Genomic DNA, 17,154 nt, shown 5'->3' with positions numbered 1-17,154 from the left:
ATCAAAATGCTATCATTTTATTTCTTTTTCTTGGAAGGAAAGATTGATTATATGTGTCCCAGTGTTGTGTATATGTGTGTTTGTGTTTGTGTGTGTGTGTATGAGAGAGAGAGAGAGAGAGAGAGAGAGCGAGAGAGAAGGAAGGAGAGAGAGGGAACATGATGTATAAATAACCCACACTTGAGAACAGGACAGGGCTGGTTTTTCAGCTAATAAGAACAGGGTAACTGTTTCCTTGGATGATTTCAGGGACAGAATTACGTTCCCACAAGTGCACAGTATCCCACTGTAGAGACCCCTCCCTCCTGCGTGGTAAGTCTGGCATTTCCTAAAGTCTGTGAGGAACACCAGCTTGGTCTTGCTAGTAGGCATTGAGCACAATAGTGCTTCTGTGGTCAAAGAAGCCGGGAAAATGATGAGCTAGAAAAAAATGTGTGAAAAGGTCTTTGTTGCACTTTATTTCTTGAACTTTGGGCTAATGGGGCACCAGTGTCCTTACGTGGGAATGCACTCAGCCATGTTATTTGATCAGGGAACTGCTGGGTGCAGAGCACAGCTCTGTCTTCCAGACTCATGTTTGCAGGAAGACACCTGTGAGCTGTTTCTCCGGTTTTTCTTTGGATAGACAGCAGGGAGAAGGAAAAGGTGTAGGGCCTGGGGGCCTGACTGTGTTTTGCCTCTGCTGGGCTCCCAATACCTGAGAAAGGCCATGATTCAGGAGGACTTGCTTTCCCTGAAGCAGGGACAAATTCCACCCTGAGGCCACAAGCCAGTGTCTAGAAGGAAGCAACTGCTGCATAAAGTGGAAATGGCAGCATCGTTTGTCCTGAACTAGAATCTCTTTCTGGCTCTTTCAAATTATTTTCATTTTTTTGAAAATCAGCTTTATGTTTCAGAAGCTGGGAGCCACTGATGCTCCTGGCCTTAGGTGTTCTACAAATTGATAGGCAGTTCAGGGTCACACAATGAGTTGTCACTTCCATGTATCAGGTGGTCATTTGATACGTTTCTTTATAGCAATGTCATTCATAGCCCCCTCCCCCCCGTATGGGGGGTTAGTTTTCAGACCCTTCGGTTTGGCCTGTGTGGGTGGGATGGGAAAAACACATTCTCTTCCTCCAGTCAACAACACCAGAATGGGCCAATTTCAATAAAATGGAACTCTTGAGTGGCCAAGAAGTCACCCAAGCTTACAGGAAGTCAGCTGTTCTCTGCCGCCCCCCTTTCCTTCGGGCCCCAGCAGCTCTCATCTTAACTGCAGCTCGGGACAGACAAGGTCTAATGGGTGCTTCTTCTAAAAAGAGAAAGTGTTTATTGGCTGGTTCTGAAGTCCCTTCCTCCCCTTGGAAAGACAAGGGCAGGTCTTAAAATCTCTCTCTGCCCGAGCTCACTTTGGTGACAAAGCCATCTCACATCCCTGCTTCCAAGGATCACAAACATGTGATTACCTGGGTTCTGAGCCCTCCCTGGGGTTGAAGAAGTCACTTCCTGAGCTGTCACACAGTGCCACCTGCTGGCCTGCAGAATTCCCATCGACCAGGTTGCCCATTGCTCTTGGGGGCACAGGCTGTGGGGCCCGCTGGCATTTTTAGAATATGGCTCTTGGTCTCTGTGGCCAGCACTTACACGTGTCATCGTAGGTCAGTGGGTAACCCTCAGCTGCAGTCATGCACATCAGGAGGTTGAGTTTGTATGACTCGCCCAAGGTCAGTGCCGGAGACCACCTGTTGTGCCCTGCTTCCAGGGAAACCAGCCAAAGGGCTTTTTGGCAGTCATCCCCCTTCTGGGGCCCTCCAGTGGAGTGTGAGGCCAGCCAACCCAGGTCTCCTCCAAACCTCTGCCTGCCAGGAGCCGGAGGACCTGTAGTGGGGCTGGGAGGGAGGCTGATGGCCAGGAGAGACTCTGGTACTTGACCCAGGCCCAGAGCAGGTAGAAGAGAGATGACTAGATCCACTAGCATGTATTCTGAGGCAGGATGTCTGCCCCACAGTGGCACTGAAGTGGTCATTCGGAATAAGGTTCAGTGTGCATGTGTGCTTATTGCAGTGTGTGTATGTGCATGGTGTGTGTGTGTATGTATGTGTATGTATGCGATGTCCATGCATGTGTGTAACCGCCTTTAAAACAGGGGATGGGGGCTCTGGATATCTTTTCTTGATATCCCCAATGCTCCCTAAGCTAACTGTACAGAGAAAGGGAAAGTTCACCAGCCACAATGCTGCTCTGGCCTCTTTTGGGATTTCTGTCTTGTTAGCCCACCTCTCATTAGTGTACAATGTGAGCTGTGAGGCTCTCGCTGGGCAGATCCCCTGCCCGTGAACAGAGGATCATGGCAGGCCAGAGCCCTCCTTGACAGGCCTTTTCCTTCTGTGCATGGCAGAAGCTTCCAGATCTGCTCCGACCAGCCTGCATACATCCATCTTTTTAGGATGTGGCTGGGGACTTACCATTTTTTAAAATACATGTTGCACATTTGACAATGCTGTTTGGCACCGTGTATTTGACAGTATAACTTATCATACTTTAATCACATCCATGAAAATCATCACAAAGCTCATTTCAAAGTTTTATTAAAAATCACAGTTGAAAAAAAGTCCAGTGACAAAAGATTGCTTTTCTGAAATGAATGGAGAATATGATGCCCGGATTGACAGGTAGAGTGTGCTCTTTGGGAGTCTGGGAGCCTGATAAACCGGCGGTCACCCCTACATGTGAAAACCCAGGTGGGGATGCAGTCATTGGGCTGGGGTAAATGTGAAGTCACCACACAAAGGACAAAGGCAAGGCTGGTACCAGCAAGTGCAGGGAAAGGACATGCTCAAACGAAAAGCACTTGTAATTATTTTAACCACAGAATGAACTGTGTTTCTGCTACAAAAACTTTTGGTCCCACTGAGGTGACAAAGTGTTTGTGGCATCAGCAGACAATTGGTACTGGCCAGGGCTGTGTGTCTGATGTGCTGTCCTTTTGTTCCTGCTAAACATGGACCAAAAGGTGAAGGCACATGGAGGGCGCCCAGACCCAGGTAAAGACGTGGTTAGACCCATCAGAAGGGCAGCATGCATGTGAAAGCCCAGCCCTGCAGTAAGCCCTAAGCTTCCAAATTTTGCTCATTTACATCATAAATCCTTCCACAAAGGTGCCTTTCCCTATGTGCCTTCCTCTGTGACCCCAGGGAGGAGAACAGTTATCTCTAACACAGGACACAATTTTCACTAGACAAGACTTGGGCAAGCGGCCACAGTGAAAATTCTACACACAGGCCTCTTTCCACTACGGGGAGAAGCAGAGGACAGAGTGGAGGGGAGTGCTGGCTGCCTCCTGGGCAGAGCATCTCTTGCCCACTCACATTTTAGATGTTCTTCATCCCCAGACTCCTGGGAAGGGTATTGAGCTGCTAGACAGTGTGGAAAATCCCACTGGAAAGAAGGCAAGAGCTCTACATGTTTATGACATGCATGCCCTCTATTCCTGTAAGTGTGTGGCCTTGCTACAGACACACTTTGCGGGTAGAAGAAGGACCCTGGGAGTTCAGCAGTGTGTATGGATGGTCTCTTTCTCAGATGCCATTACTGCTTTATCCAGCCCTTTCTGTGATGATTCTACAAACAACCTGACCACAGAGATTGTGTCATTCATCTTTATAATCTCAGGGACTCTAAATGTGCATTGCCATTGTTTTGAGTATCTGCTCACCACACAGGGATCCTCTCTTTAACACGATGATTAAACCACCATGTGGCAAAAAAGCATGGGTGGCTTCTGAAAGTTTCTTAACACAAGTTCTACCAGTGGACCCATGTCTTCTGCTGGCTAAGCTGGGGTGCCGACTGCTGCCTTTCTCCGTGCCTGGCTCCCCTGTCACGAGTGGGGCCTCCTCTCTGGCCATAGGCTGGATGTATACTTTAAAATGTCTTAGGTACCACTGAAGACAAGATGGTCTGAGTTTATGCGTCTCGACTGACCTAAGAAGGATGGCTACAGCAAATCTGATATCAATGGGCTGATGATCTGCATGAGATCAAACATTAGCCAAGGATTAACTAAGACTCAGGGACTAGAAAAAATTTCTTGGGTCTTGTATCTTCAACCCAAAGTCACACTCAATGAGGTTTACTTGTGGAGAGGGTCAGGATCTGTGGCTTTATTGTGAATTGATACTTGCCTTAGAAACTCCTCTTTAGATGACTTTGGCCACCAGGTTGTCCCTCACTATGAATACAGAAAAAGTCAGGGAATTCTGGCTGCAGCCCCTCTCTAGGGGAGAGCAAGCTTGGACCCCACTAAGCAGACGACAGCCCGCTGTACCCTGCTGTCTGTCCTAGGTCAGATCTGAGATGACAGACATGCTCTTCCCTACTGGGTCTCCACGAAGAACTTTATTTATTAGTCTCCAGTCAAGTACAGTCTTCAGAGAGGCTTTTGGGGGGAAAGTAAGCCAAGCCAATTCATTCCAACAGGCTCCATTTTTCATACAGATGTGAGTCTTCTGCCTCAGAACACATAGAGCAAAAGCAGTATCCATACTTGTTATTTTCCCTTAACTGGGCTACAGGCTTAGAAATTGCAGTGGTCCAGCCTGATTTTTTTAAGCCTCAAAACACTTTTATCAGGGAATGTTTTTCAGTGGCAGGGCTCAGTCTTGGGACCTGTAGGAGCCATGTTCTGGAGGCAGTCAAACCTCTTCTCCTCTCCTTTCCTTCCCTCCACGGCAGGCATCACAAGCCAAGGGCACCCTCTGGCCACTGAAAATGCAGCCGAAATGGGCAAGAGGGTTCAGCACGCCATGGTGATGCTGGGTATTCAAATGCAGCCCAGGAGCCCGAGAACTGAAAAGACAGAAAGAAATTTGGAAATAAATCCTGCAAATAACCTGCCACACAGACAAGAAACACACACGAATCCACGGGACCCTTGGTCCTGGTGTCCGTCTGTCTTCCCACCGCTCCTCTGGGACAGGTTGCTTTGTGGAGGGCGTGTTCCAGGACAGGCTTTGGGGAACGACAGTCAGTGGAACGTTCCACCTGAGCTGGCTCTCCCGGGTGGAGGAAGATGGAGACTCAAAATCAAAGCATTGGAATAGTCTTCCCTCGACTGTTCATTTGCTCAAAGGCAGCCACAGACGGGCGCGGGAGCCGTTAGTTAACCACATCGTAGTAGTAATTGCGCAGCCGCAGTTCCACTGCTACAAATCCGGGCCTGTTCTCCACGCTGCAAAGGGAAGAGAGGCATTATTGTTTGTTATCAATGCTTGTGAAAAAGTACTGGTCACAGCAGGGGTCTTTGCAGGCCAAGTGCTAGTGGAGTGGCGGCGCCCCACTTCCTCATGACCCTGCGGTCACACTGCATCCCTTCTCTAAGTGTGGCTGACCAGAAGTCTCTGGGGAATACAGTGTTAGGCCCACCCCAGACCTAAAGAACCCAATCTGCATTCAACAAGGTCCCCAGGTGACTCCTGTCCACCTTAAAGATGGGAAAGTTTTGTTCTCAAAGTCAGGATCTTTTAACCGCAGGTTCAGAGACTGTCTCCTTATGACCTAGCAAAACAGAACGTGTCTGAAAATACTTAGTTGGTCAGTGTGCTGCAGATATATATTTAACGTTTGACTCAATCTTTTTTTTTAAAAAATGTGGACACAATTTAAACTTCCCCTCCCCACACCCCAATCAGATGGCTCTGGATTTTCTGAAAAGACGCTGCTATTCTAAACCTTAACGTGGCCAGTCCTTACTTCTGTCACTGTTGGCAGGTGAGGCGATGATGTATATAAACCATGGGTAAAAGTTTTTGTAACAACCTGCAACCTCTAAACAAACTTCTATAGACATCTCTGCTTTCTCTAACATGGGCATACTGAACAGAATCAGTTGGAAGCAAGTATTTCTTAAAATTCGGAGAGTCTATCCTTGCTTGGAAGTTAATTTTATTTTGCAAGATTTTTGGCTATACTGCAAGTGGGTAAAACTGCCCAAAAAGTGACATAGAACTTGAGGTTAAACTGCATGAACTGTCCACATTCAACCTTTTTGACCTACAACAACTGTGATTTCATATGGTTCAGTCTAGTTATAAGAGAACAGCCAGGAACCACACATGGGAACCAAGAATCATTTACTGTTATAAGGGCAGCTTCTACAGAACCAAAATAGATTGTCTTGTCAAATGGCATCAAACAAATGGTTGCACCTACAGCTTTCAAGAGCAGGCAATAAAACTGTGTAAAAATATCAGCCATCTGTGGTCATGTCTATAGACCACACTCACTGTGAGAAGATGTCTCTGGCCACCACATTGTGTTGCAGGAGGGGACGTGATGGCCAAGCCTGGGATGTAGGACCATGTGTGGAAACCTGTGTCCACACAGAAGGAAAGCCTCCCTCCTGCTACTAAACTTCAAGCCAAAGAACACAACTTCAACATCTTTGCCAAACAGTGTGTTCTACTCCTACCATGGGGATCCGAATGTACCAAGAGTCCCTCTGAGTCTTGCTGTAAGGGTTTCATCCACCCAGCAGCCTAGCACCAAGCAAACAAACTAGTGTAGGGAAACAGGAGTACAGACTGGCCCTCAGCAAAGACACCTGGTCAGGTTTCCCAGGGAATCTCTCCTTTATACCACGGGTGAGGTTGCCTCTAGGACATCACTGAGCTTCTGCAGAGGAGGGTGGCCAAGTGTCCTGTGTGTGTGCCAGTGTCCTGGTCGCTCCCGACTACCTGGGTCTGGGGTGCTTTTTCTTCTCTGACCCTCGTGCCCATTGGGGGCATTTCCGGCACTCAAGCTCCTCAACCTGCAGTTCTCGGTTGGAATGTCCCTCCCTAAAAGAGGCCAGTATGGACTCTCCAATGGAAGTATGACCCTCCTCCCAAAACTCTCTACTCTCATTCAAAGCTCCCTGTAGCTTGCTCTATAGCACCCATCACAATACATAATCAGGCGTTTATGTTGGGGTTAATCTGTTTCCTGTTTGCCTAGCCCAGAATTGTAACCTCCATGAGGAAAGTGGCAGGGAAATAACTGCCCTCTCTCTTGCTGACCCTGGGTCACTTCTAGATAATAATGAGATTCTTCACTTCCACTCCCAGCTACAGTTGTGGAAGATGCTTCCCGGGGCATTGCAGAATCCCAGGTGGCATCTGAAAGCACCTGAAATATCCATCATCCTGAAGATACTCTTGCAATATCAGCTGTCATATCTGAGAACAAACCTGACCCTCGAAGTATCAAATCTACTGGCAGATATATGAGCTCCCCCGGATGACAGACCTGCATCATTGCCAAGTTGCAAGGGCGCTATACGCACACTTCAGTGTCAGAGGGACAGAGACCATGGCTTGGAGGTTTCCCCATGATGCATGTCCAGGCTGCCAAACCCAGGCAAGGTCAAAGGCCACGTCCCTGATTCTTAGGTGCAGTGTGTTTCCCTTGCCAGCTGAGCTGCCCTGGACATCACCTGCCTACAACGTCACATGTGCTCTACCAGGCAGGCCATGTGAGGCCCCTCAGTGCAGACTCTAGGGCCACTGTTCCAAGTTCTGAGTTGCTTCTCGGGAAGTGCTACCTTGGCCAATCCATCTGTGAACTGGCCACCATCCGTGGTCATGCCTCACTCTGAAAGATGATCAGGAATTAGGAAGTATGACATCCCCCTGCTAAGTACCTCTGCCATCCGCTCATGCCAAAGTAGCACGTATCACCAGACCAGACCCTTAAGCGTATGTTTTTACTTTGACCACCCCTCCACCCTTTGGCCAATATTATCTATGTTTAAATTTTGATATCCCGAATTAGAGTAATTGTCTATACTCTTTAGACTAAAGAATATAAGTGTGTGGTCCAGGAAGCAAGACCTCTCCCCGCATTGTTTGTTTAGAAAGGAGCCCATCCCTGATTCATGAAAAGACAGAATTCATGCTCCTTTCTAGTGCTCGGCAATTCTATCTATCCAGAGCATTGGGCTAAATGGCAGGAAGGTCTGGGTACTCACTCATAGGTCCAGCACAGGGTCATCAGCTCGTACATCTCTCTCGGACACCCTGGAGGGCACCCCATCCTCTCTCCTTTCTCCAGCATAGCAGAAACTTCACTGCCTTTCATTCCCTAAAACATGCAAAATATTCTTGAGCTTTTTAAACATAGCATGCAGCAAAACAAAACAAATACATCCTACCCCCCAAAAGAAACAAAAGAGTACATGCTGTGTGATTTCAACTATATAAAGTACAAAAAATAGGAGCACCTAATCTATTTTTTTTAATATTTATTTGGCTGCTCTGGGTTTTAGTTGCAGCACACAGGATCTTCATTGTCACGTACAAGATCTTTAGTTGTGGCATGTGGGATCTTTTTAGCTGCGGTATGTGGGATCTAGTTCTCTGACCAGGGACCGAACCTGGGCCCCCCTCATTGGAAGCGTGGAGTCTTAACCACTGGACCACCAGGGAAGTACCAGGAGCACCTAATCTATGATGCTAGAAGTCAGATGGGTTACCCTTGGGGTAAGTTTTGTGTGTGCAGGGGGAAAGGGGGGCTTCTGTTCTGTTTCTTCATTTGGGGGCTGGCTTCACGGGTGTGTCCCAATTGTGATTATATATATATATAAAAATCGGAAAAAAGGTAACAGCTACAAATTTGATAATGGGAATAGCCATTATTTCTATTTGAAATCTAATAAATGGTGATTTGGGTATATATTTGATGAAATAAAATTTCTATTTTAAGGCAGGACAAGACAAAAATTAAACATAAAATTCTGCGTTTGTTTGGGTCTCCTCCCTCCCTCCCCGCTGTGCAGTGTGCACCTGCATTACACATTAACCAGAGCTCCTCAAAGATGCGAGTGCCTGCTTGACCGTAAAGATCACTTTTTTTCCTTTCTCCTGACACTAGCACTGTGACTTCTTTAAAAAATAGTGCTCTTTCCTAGCTTTGTAGGTCATGGTGACTTGCCGCTCCCTCTGTACATGTTTACCTGGACTATGTATCCCTAGTGACCTTTATGTAAAATATCGGTATGTCATTTTGAGGTATGATCCTTTGTCTCAAAAATATATATGACTGTGCCTTCGACTTCTAACGGTGGAACAGTTCTCAGAGCTTTCCGAGAATCTACTTCCTGGGTTATAGTCCTCAGTTTGGCTCAAATAAAATTCCCTTTTACCCTTCTTAACTTGATAGTTAATTGAATTTCGTTGACATATTTTATGCATATTTATATGTGTAATACACAATTTAAAAAAACCCACATACTGTCCAGATAGCTTCAAATATTTCTTTCAGTTTAGAATAAAGAGATCATATTCACCCCCCACTCTCAAAAGATAAAGACTCAGAAAGGGTGTCCAGATTTGATGATTTTCAGGGTCCTTTAAAGATAATCTGGGGCTTATCTGTTTTGATGGTCTGTTAATTAGGAAATGAAACAAATGTAGCTCACCCGATACGGCTTCTGCCCGTAGGAAAATGCTTCCCACATTAACACTCCAAAGCTCCAGACGTCACTCTTGCTGGAGAACTTGTAGTAGTTGATGCATTCCGGAGCGTACCACTTCACGGGCCACTTCCCGTGGGTCTGGGCCTGAAAACCAAGCACATAAAGAGATGTTTCATTAAGAATAAAATGGTGGACATCATGTTTGTTCATAGCAGCACTATTCACAACAGCCAAAGGTGGAAGCAACCCAGATGTCCATCGACAAATGAATGGATAAACAAAATGGGGTATATTGATACAGTGGAGTATCATTCAGCCTTAGGAAGGAAGGGAACTCTGATACACGCCACGACATGGATGAACCATGCGGTTACCTTTTATTATGCTCAGTGAAGTAGGCCATTCAAGTCACTAAAGGACAAATATTGTATGATTCCACTCATCTGATGCCCCTGGAGTAGTCCCATTCATAGAGACAGAAAGTAGAATAATGGTTGCCTGGGGCTGTGGAGAGAGGGTGGGATGGAGAGTAGCTGTTTAATGGGTATAGAGTTTCGGTTTGGGAAGATGAAAAGAATTCTAGAGATTGGTTGTGAGCAAAGTGAATGTACTGAACATTACTAAACTGTACCCTTAAAGACAGTTAAGATGGTAAAATTTATGTTATGTGCATTTTACCATAATTAAAAAAAAAGAAATAAAATCATGACTCACAAAATGCCTGTGTGTATATATCTGGTCTGAATCTTAAAAATATGTTAAATCTTAACATCTTAAATTTTTAAAATGTAAATACAATTTTTAAGGTTCAGACTGAAGTTTTTGTATTTTTTAGTCGCTTTCTCTTACCTCTTCCTTTGTCTACTCACAGCTTCTTGGAGCTTGGCGTGGCAATGCAAGAGTCAGGCCTGAATATTACTTCATGGTTTTGCTCCAAGAAATACTAGGTTGTTCATAATATATTTAACTATTACTGTACATTTGTCTACATCTTTAAGCCAACACTGTTTTGGGGGAGATGGTTTGCTAGTATTTAAAACAAAGTTGTAAACTTTCTAATTTAAAAAAGCAGGTGCTAGTAAAGAGATAAAAATCTTGCCAGCAAAACTCTTTCTTTGGGGCTTTAGCATTCAGCATGGTGTAGTGAAGTCTTGATACCTCCCATGGAAGTCACTCTAACCTGGGTGACATTTCTTGAAGTGGAGGGAGGGAGGTGAGTTGCCCTACGGTGGCCAGAGGAGACAACTCGGGGATATCAATCTGAGACCACAGGTGCTAGGGCACTTCTCTAAATGACACACTGCTTATATGTCTGTCTCATTCATGTTATGTATTATTTCTAGATTTTGATTTCAAAAGTTGTGAACAATCTAGTCATGTGTGCTATTTCAAGTTTATTCTGAATTTTAAACTGATCACAAAATAAACCTTTGACAAACCCTAAATATGATGAAAAGGGAATCTCTCTCCACCACAAACTCCAAATCCTCACCAAGAAATACAGCATGTTTGATCGTTTTTCTTGAATCCTTCCAGAAAAATCTACATATAAGTATAAACTGGTAATATATGCTTTCTTGAGGGGTAATCAAGCTATAGGTATATACATTTTGCACTTTTTACTTTTTCTACTTAACCATGTGTCATAGATATATGTCTATGTCAGCACATGCAAAGAAAGTCACTTTTAGGAGAGTTAATTGTATGCTTCGCATAAATCTGCTACAACTGATTTAACCAGCCTCCTACTGAGAGGTCATTAAGTCGTTTCCTGATTTTTGCTATTACACATCATGCTAGAATGAACATTACTGACAGTGTGTATCTTCCCTGTGTGTAGAGTATTTGTAAGGAGTTGCTGGATTAAAGGGCATTTGCATTTACAGTCCTGCTGCACAAATTCACACTGTCATGCACAGCTCTCTGAGCACTGAGCTAATTTGCTTTCATCACTATCATTTCTCTTTAATCTTGCTTAACTCTTTAATGTTTTCCATTTCACTTTGTTTTCTTAAAGAAATTCTCCATGTTCCCATCTTTTCATTTGTGTTCAGTCTCTTTTAGCTGCTTCTAACGTGGCTTCTTTTTTTTTGTACAGTATGATGATTGAGACACGTATATATTGCAAAATGTTTACAACATAAGGTTAGTTAACACATCCTTCACCTGACAAAATTGTTAATTTTTGTTGTCGCTGTTGTAATGGTCTACTTTCTCAGTAACTTCCAAGTACTATACAATGTAGTACTGTTAACTCTAGGCACCGAGCTGCAGATTAGATTCCTAGAATTTATTCCTCTTATAACTAGAACTTTGTACCCTTTGACCAACATCTTCTCATTTCCCCCACCTACCAAACCCTGGCAACCAAAATCTACTCTCTGTTTCTGAGTCTGGCTTTTTAAAATTCCACATATAAATGATATCATACAGTATTTGTCTTTCTCTGACTTATTTCATTTAGCATAATGCCCTCAAGGTCCATCTATGTTATTGCAAATGGCAAGATTTCCTTCTTTTTTATGTCTGAATATATCCCATATATTTGTCTACAGTTTTAAGCCAACACACACATACACACACACACACATGCACACACACACACATACGCGTATCATATTTTCTTTATCCATTCACCTATTGATGGATATTAGGTTGTTTCCATGTCTTGGCTATTGTAAATAATGCTGTAATGAACATGGGGGTAAAGATATCTTTATGAGATAGTGATTTCATTACCTTTGGATACATATACAGAATGGGATTGCCAGATGATACAGTAGTTCTATTGTTAATTTTTGAGGAAACTCCATACTGCTATCCATAGTGGCTGCACCAATTTACATTCCCACCAACAGTGTACAAGGATTCCCCTTTCTCCATATCCTCAACAACACTTGTCATCTCTTATCTTTTTGGTGATCGCTATTTTAACAGGTATGAAGAGACATCTCATAGTGGTTCTGATTTGCATTTCTCTGATGCTTAGTGATGTCAAATACCCTTACATGTATTTGTTGGCCATTTGAATGTCTTCTTTTGTCATAGAAATATAGAAAAAAATAGAATACTTCTATTCAGGTCCTTTGCCCATTTAAAAATCTGATTATTTGGGGGGCTTTACTATTGAGTTGTATGAGTTACTTATATATTTTGGATAATTACCAATTATCAGATAGATGGCTTGCAAATATTTTCTCCCATCTGTAGGTTGAACTTTCATCCTGTTGATGTTTCTTTTGTTGTACAGAAACTTTTTAGTTTGATGTAGTCCCATTTGTTGATTTCTGCTTTTGTTGCATGTGCATTTGGTGTCATATGCAAAAAATCATTGCCAAGACCAACACTGAGGAGCTTTTCCCATATGTTTTCTTCTAGGAGTTTTATGGTTTCAAGTCTTACAATCAAGTCCTTAATCCATTTTGAGTTAACTTTTGTGAATGTTATAATATAGAGGTCCAATTTCATTCTTTTGCATGTGAATATCCAGTTTTTTTAACACTATTTATTGAAGAGACTATTTTTTCCCCATTGAACATTCTTGACTCTCTTGTCAAATATTAGTTGACTATATATGCATGGGTTTTTTTCTAGTTTCTTGATTCTGTTCCATTGATCTATGTGTCTGTTTTTATGTCAGTACCACACTGTTTTGATTACTACAGTTTTGTAGCATAGTTTGAAATCAGGAAGCATAATGCTTTCAGCTTTGTTCTTTCTCAAGATTGCTTTGGCTATTCAGGGTTTTTTTTGGGTTCCATATCAATTTTAGGATTATTTTTTCTATTTTTGTGAAAAATGCCACTGGAATTCTAATAGGGATTTGTATTGAATCTATAGATGGCTTTGGGTAGTGTAGTAATTTTAACAATATTAACTCTTCTGATCCATGAACACAGGTTATCTTTCCATTTCTTCAATTTTTTTCATCAACGTCTTATTTTTGGTACATAGATCTTTCATTTTCTTGGTTAAATTTATCCCTAAGTATTCTATTGCTTTGATGCAATTGTAAATGAGATTTTTTTCCTTTGTTTCTTTTTTCGGATAGTTCACTATTAGTGTATAGAAATGCAACTGCTTTTTGTGTGTTGATTTTGTATCTTGTTATTTTACTGAATTTGTTGATTAGTTTTCAGTTTTTTGAGGGAGTCTTTAGGGTTTTCTATATACAGTTGACCCTTGAATAATGTAGGGGTTGGGGGTGCCGACACTTCACACAGTCAAAAATCCATATATAACCTTACAGTTGGCCCTCTGTATCCACAGTTCTGCATCCATGGATTCAACCCATAGTGGATTGTGTAGTACATACTAATGAAAGAAATCCATGTGTAAGTGGACCTGCACAGTTCAAATCTGTGTTGTTCAAGGGTCAACTGTATAAGATCATGTCATCTGCAAATAGAGATGAGGTAATTTTGGTTTATAAGCCTTTTATTTCTCTTTTCTTTCTTTCTTTTTCTTTTCTTTTTTTTTTTTTTTTTTTTTTTTTTTTTTTTTGCCTAATTGCTCTGGCTAGGACTTCCAGTACTGTTTAATCAGTGGTGTGAGTGGGCGCCCTTGTCTTATTCCTTATCTTAGATGAAAAACTTTCAACCTTTCTCCACTGAGTCTAATGTTAGCTGTAGGCTTGCCATACATGGGCTTTATTGTGTTGAGGTATGTTCCTTCTATACTGACTTTTTTGAGACTGTTTATTATGAAATGATGTGAATTATGTCAAATGCTTTTTCTGCACCTAATAAGATGACCATATGATTTTTATCTTTCACTCTATTAATGTGGGGTATCACATTTATTGATTTGAGTATACTGAACTATCCTTGAATTCAAGAATAAATCCCACTTGACCATGGTGTATGATCTTTTTAACGTGTTGTTCAATTTAGTTTGCTAGTATTTTGTTGAGAATTTTTGCATCTATGTTTATCAGGGATATTGGCCTATAGTTTTCTTTCCTTGTATCTGGCTTTTGTATCAGGATAATGTTGGCCTTGAAAAATGAATTTGAGAGTATTTTCTCCTCTTCCATTTTTGGGAATAGTTTGAGAAGGACTAGCGTTAATTCTTCTTGATATGTTTAATAGAATTCTCTTGTAAATTCTGTTAGGTCCATTTGGTCTAAAGCACAGGTCAAGTCCAATGTTTCCTTATTGATTTTCTGTCTCTATACTTATCCATTGTTAAAAGTGGGGTACTGAAGACTGCTACTATTATTATATTGTTATCTATTTCTCCCTTCAGATATGTTAATATTTGATTAATATATTCAGGTTCTCCAATGTTGGGTACATGTATATTTACAATTATTTTATCTTCTTAATGAATTGACCCCTTTACCATTATAAGATGACTGACCTCCTTTGTCTCTTGTACCAGTTTCTGGATTAAAGTCTGTTTTGTCTGATATAAACATAGGTATGCCTGCTACTTCTTGGTTTACATTTGCATGGAATATATTTTTCTATCCCTTCACTTTGAGTTTTTCTGTGTCCTTGAAGTTGAAATGAGTCTCTTGTAGGCAGCAGCATATAGTTGACTTTTTTATTTTTGTCCACTCAGCCACTCTATGCTTTTTTGATTGGAAAATTTCATCCATTTACAATTAAAGTAATTATTCATAGGTAAAGACTTACTAATACCATATTATGGTTTTCTGGATGTTTTAAATTTCTTTTGCTCCTTTCTTCCTCTCTTACTCTCTTCCTTTTTGATTTGATGAATTTCCATAGTGGTATACTTTGCTTCCCTTTTCTCTATCTTGTATGTATCTATGGCAAGTTTTTGACTTGTGGTTACCCTGAGGCTTACATAAAACATCTTATAAATATAAGTCTATTTTAAGGTGATAACAGCTTAACTTCGACTGTATGCAGAAACTCTACCCTTGTACTCCTCCCCACATGTTATGTTTTGTTTTGTTTTGTTTTTTGTAGTATGCGGGCCTCTCACTGTTGTGACCTCTCCTGTTGTGGAGCACAGGCTCCGGACGCGCAGGCTCAGCAGCCATGGCTCACAGGCCCAGCCGCTTTGCAGCGTGTGGGATCTTCCCGGACTGGGACACGAACCCATGTCCCCTGTATCGGCAGGCGGACTCTCAACCACTGCGCCACCAGGGAAGCCCATGTTATGTTTTTGATATCACAATTTATGTCTTTTTATATCATGTATCCATTAAAAAATTATTGTAGCTATAGCTATTTTTAATACTTCTGTTCTTTAATCTTTATATCAGCATTAAGTGATTAACACAACACCATACTAGAGTAATGGGGTATGCTGAATTTGACTATATACTTACCTTTATCAGTACGTTTTATATTTTCATATGCTTCCATGTTACTAATTAGCTTCCTTTTATTTCACCTTGAAGAACTCAGAATTTCTTGTAAGGAAGATCTAGTGGTGATAAACTCTCTCAGCTTTTGTTTGCCTGGGAAAGTCTTTGTCTCACCTTCCTTTCTGAAGGACAGTTTTGGAACATAAAGTATTCTTGGTTGGCAATGTTTTTCTTTCAGAACTTTGAATGTATCATTCCACTCTCTCCTGGCCTGTAGGTTTGTGCTGAGAAATCTGGTGGTAGCCTTATGGGGAGCTCCCTTGTAAGGGACAAGCTTTTTTTCCTCTTGCTGTTTTTATGATTCTCTCTTTGCCTGATTTTTGACAATTTTATTATTTTGTGTCTTGGAGAAGATCTATTTGAATTGAATTTATTTGGGGACCTATTAGCTTCATGAACTTGGATGTCCAAATCTCTCCTCAGATTTGGGAAGTCTCAGCCATTATTTTTTTATTTTTAATTTTTTTTTTTTTCAGTATGCGGGCCTCTCACTGCTGTGGTCTCTCCTGTTGTGGAGCACAGGCTCTGGACGCGCAGGCTCAGCAGCCATGGCTCACGGGCCCAGCCACTCCACAGCATGTGGGATCTTCCCGGACCGGGGCATGAACCCATGTCCCCTGCATAAGCAGGCGGACTCTCAACCACTGCGCCACCAGGGAAGCCCTCAGCCATTATTTTTAAAAATAAATTCTCTGCCCCTTTCACCCTCTCTTCTTCTTGGACTTCAGAAATATATAACTTGTTTCTCTTAATGGTGTCCCATAAGTCCCGTAGGCTTTCCTCACTTCTTTTTATTCCTTTTTTCCTTTTTGCTCCTCTGACTAGTTAATTGCAAATGATCTGTCTTTGACTTCACTGATTCTTTCTTCTGCTTGGTCCAGTTTGTGGTTGAAACTCTCATTGAATTCTTCAGTTCAGTCTTTGTATTGTACAACTCCAAAAGTTCTGTTTGCTTCTTTTTTATGTTCTCTATGTCTTTGTTGAACTTATTTTGTTTTTGTACTGTTTTTCTGATTTTTATTAAATTGTTTATCTGTGTTCTTTTGTAGCTCTCTGAGCGAAGAATTATTTTGAATTATTTGTTAGACAATCCGTGTATCTCCATTTTGGGGGGATCAGTTATTGGGCGTTTACCATGTTATTTTGGTTGTGTCATGTTTCCCTGATTCTTCATGATCCTTGCAGCCTTGTGTAGGCATCTGTACATTTGAAGATGCAGCCACCTCTTCCAGACTGTATGGGGTGACTTCAGTAAGGAAGGATTTTCACCTGTGGGTGGGAGCATGCTGGAGCATTCTTTGACCCTGGGTCTAGGGCATGGGTCCCCAACCCCTGGGCCAAAGACCAGTACTGGGCTGTACAGCAGGAGGTAAGCAGC

At 42.2% G+C, this 17,154-nt stretch overlaps 1 protein-coding gene across 3 annotated transcripts in view; it reads right to left on the bottom strand.

The window, feature by feature from the left end:
* Positions 1-2,554: 2,554 nt before the first annotated feature.
* SYK (spleen associated tyrosine kinase) overlaps positions 2,555-17,154 on the bottom strand; it is a 95,069-nt gene continuing 80,469 nt past the window's right edge. For all 3 annotated transcript variants that reach the window (XM_024731930.1, XM_024731929.1, XM_024731931.1), the window contains 3 exons: positions 9,437-9,577; positions 7,988-8,100; positions 2,555-5,212 (listed from right to left, as the gene is read on the bottom strand). In XM_024731930.1, the coding sequence (XP_024587698.1) occupies positions 5,140-5,212; positions 7,988-8,100; positions 9,437-9,577 (327 nt within the window). In that variant the 3' untranslated portion in view covers positions 2,555-5,139. The remainder of the gene's footprint in view (positions 5,213-7,987; positions 8,101-9,436; positions 9,578-17,154) is intronic.

The sequence above is a fragment of the Neophocaena asiaeorientalis genome, unplaced genomic scaffold (assembly GCF_003031525.2).
Source record: "Neophocaena asiaeorientalis asiaeorientalis breed wild unplaced genomic scaffold, Neophocaena_asiaeorientalis_V1.1 scaffold160, whole genome shotgun sequence".
Taxonomy (NCBI): Eukaryota; Metazoa; Chordata; class Mammalia; order Artiodactyla; family Phocoenidae; genus Neophocaena; species Neophocaena asiaeorientalis.
This window is presented reverse-complemented; position numbering and strand designations above follow the sequence as displayed.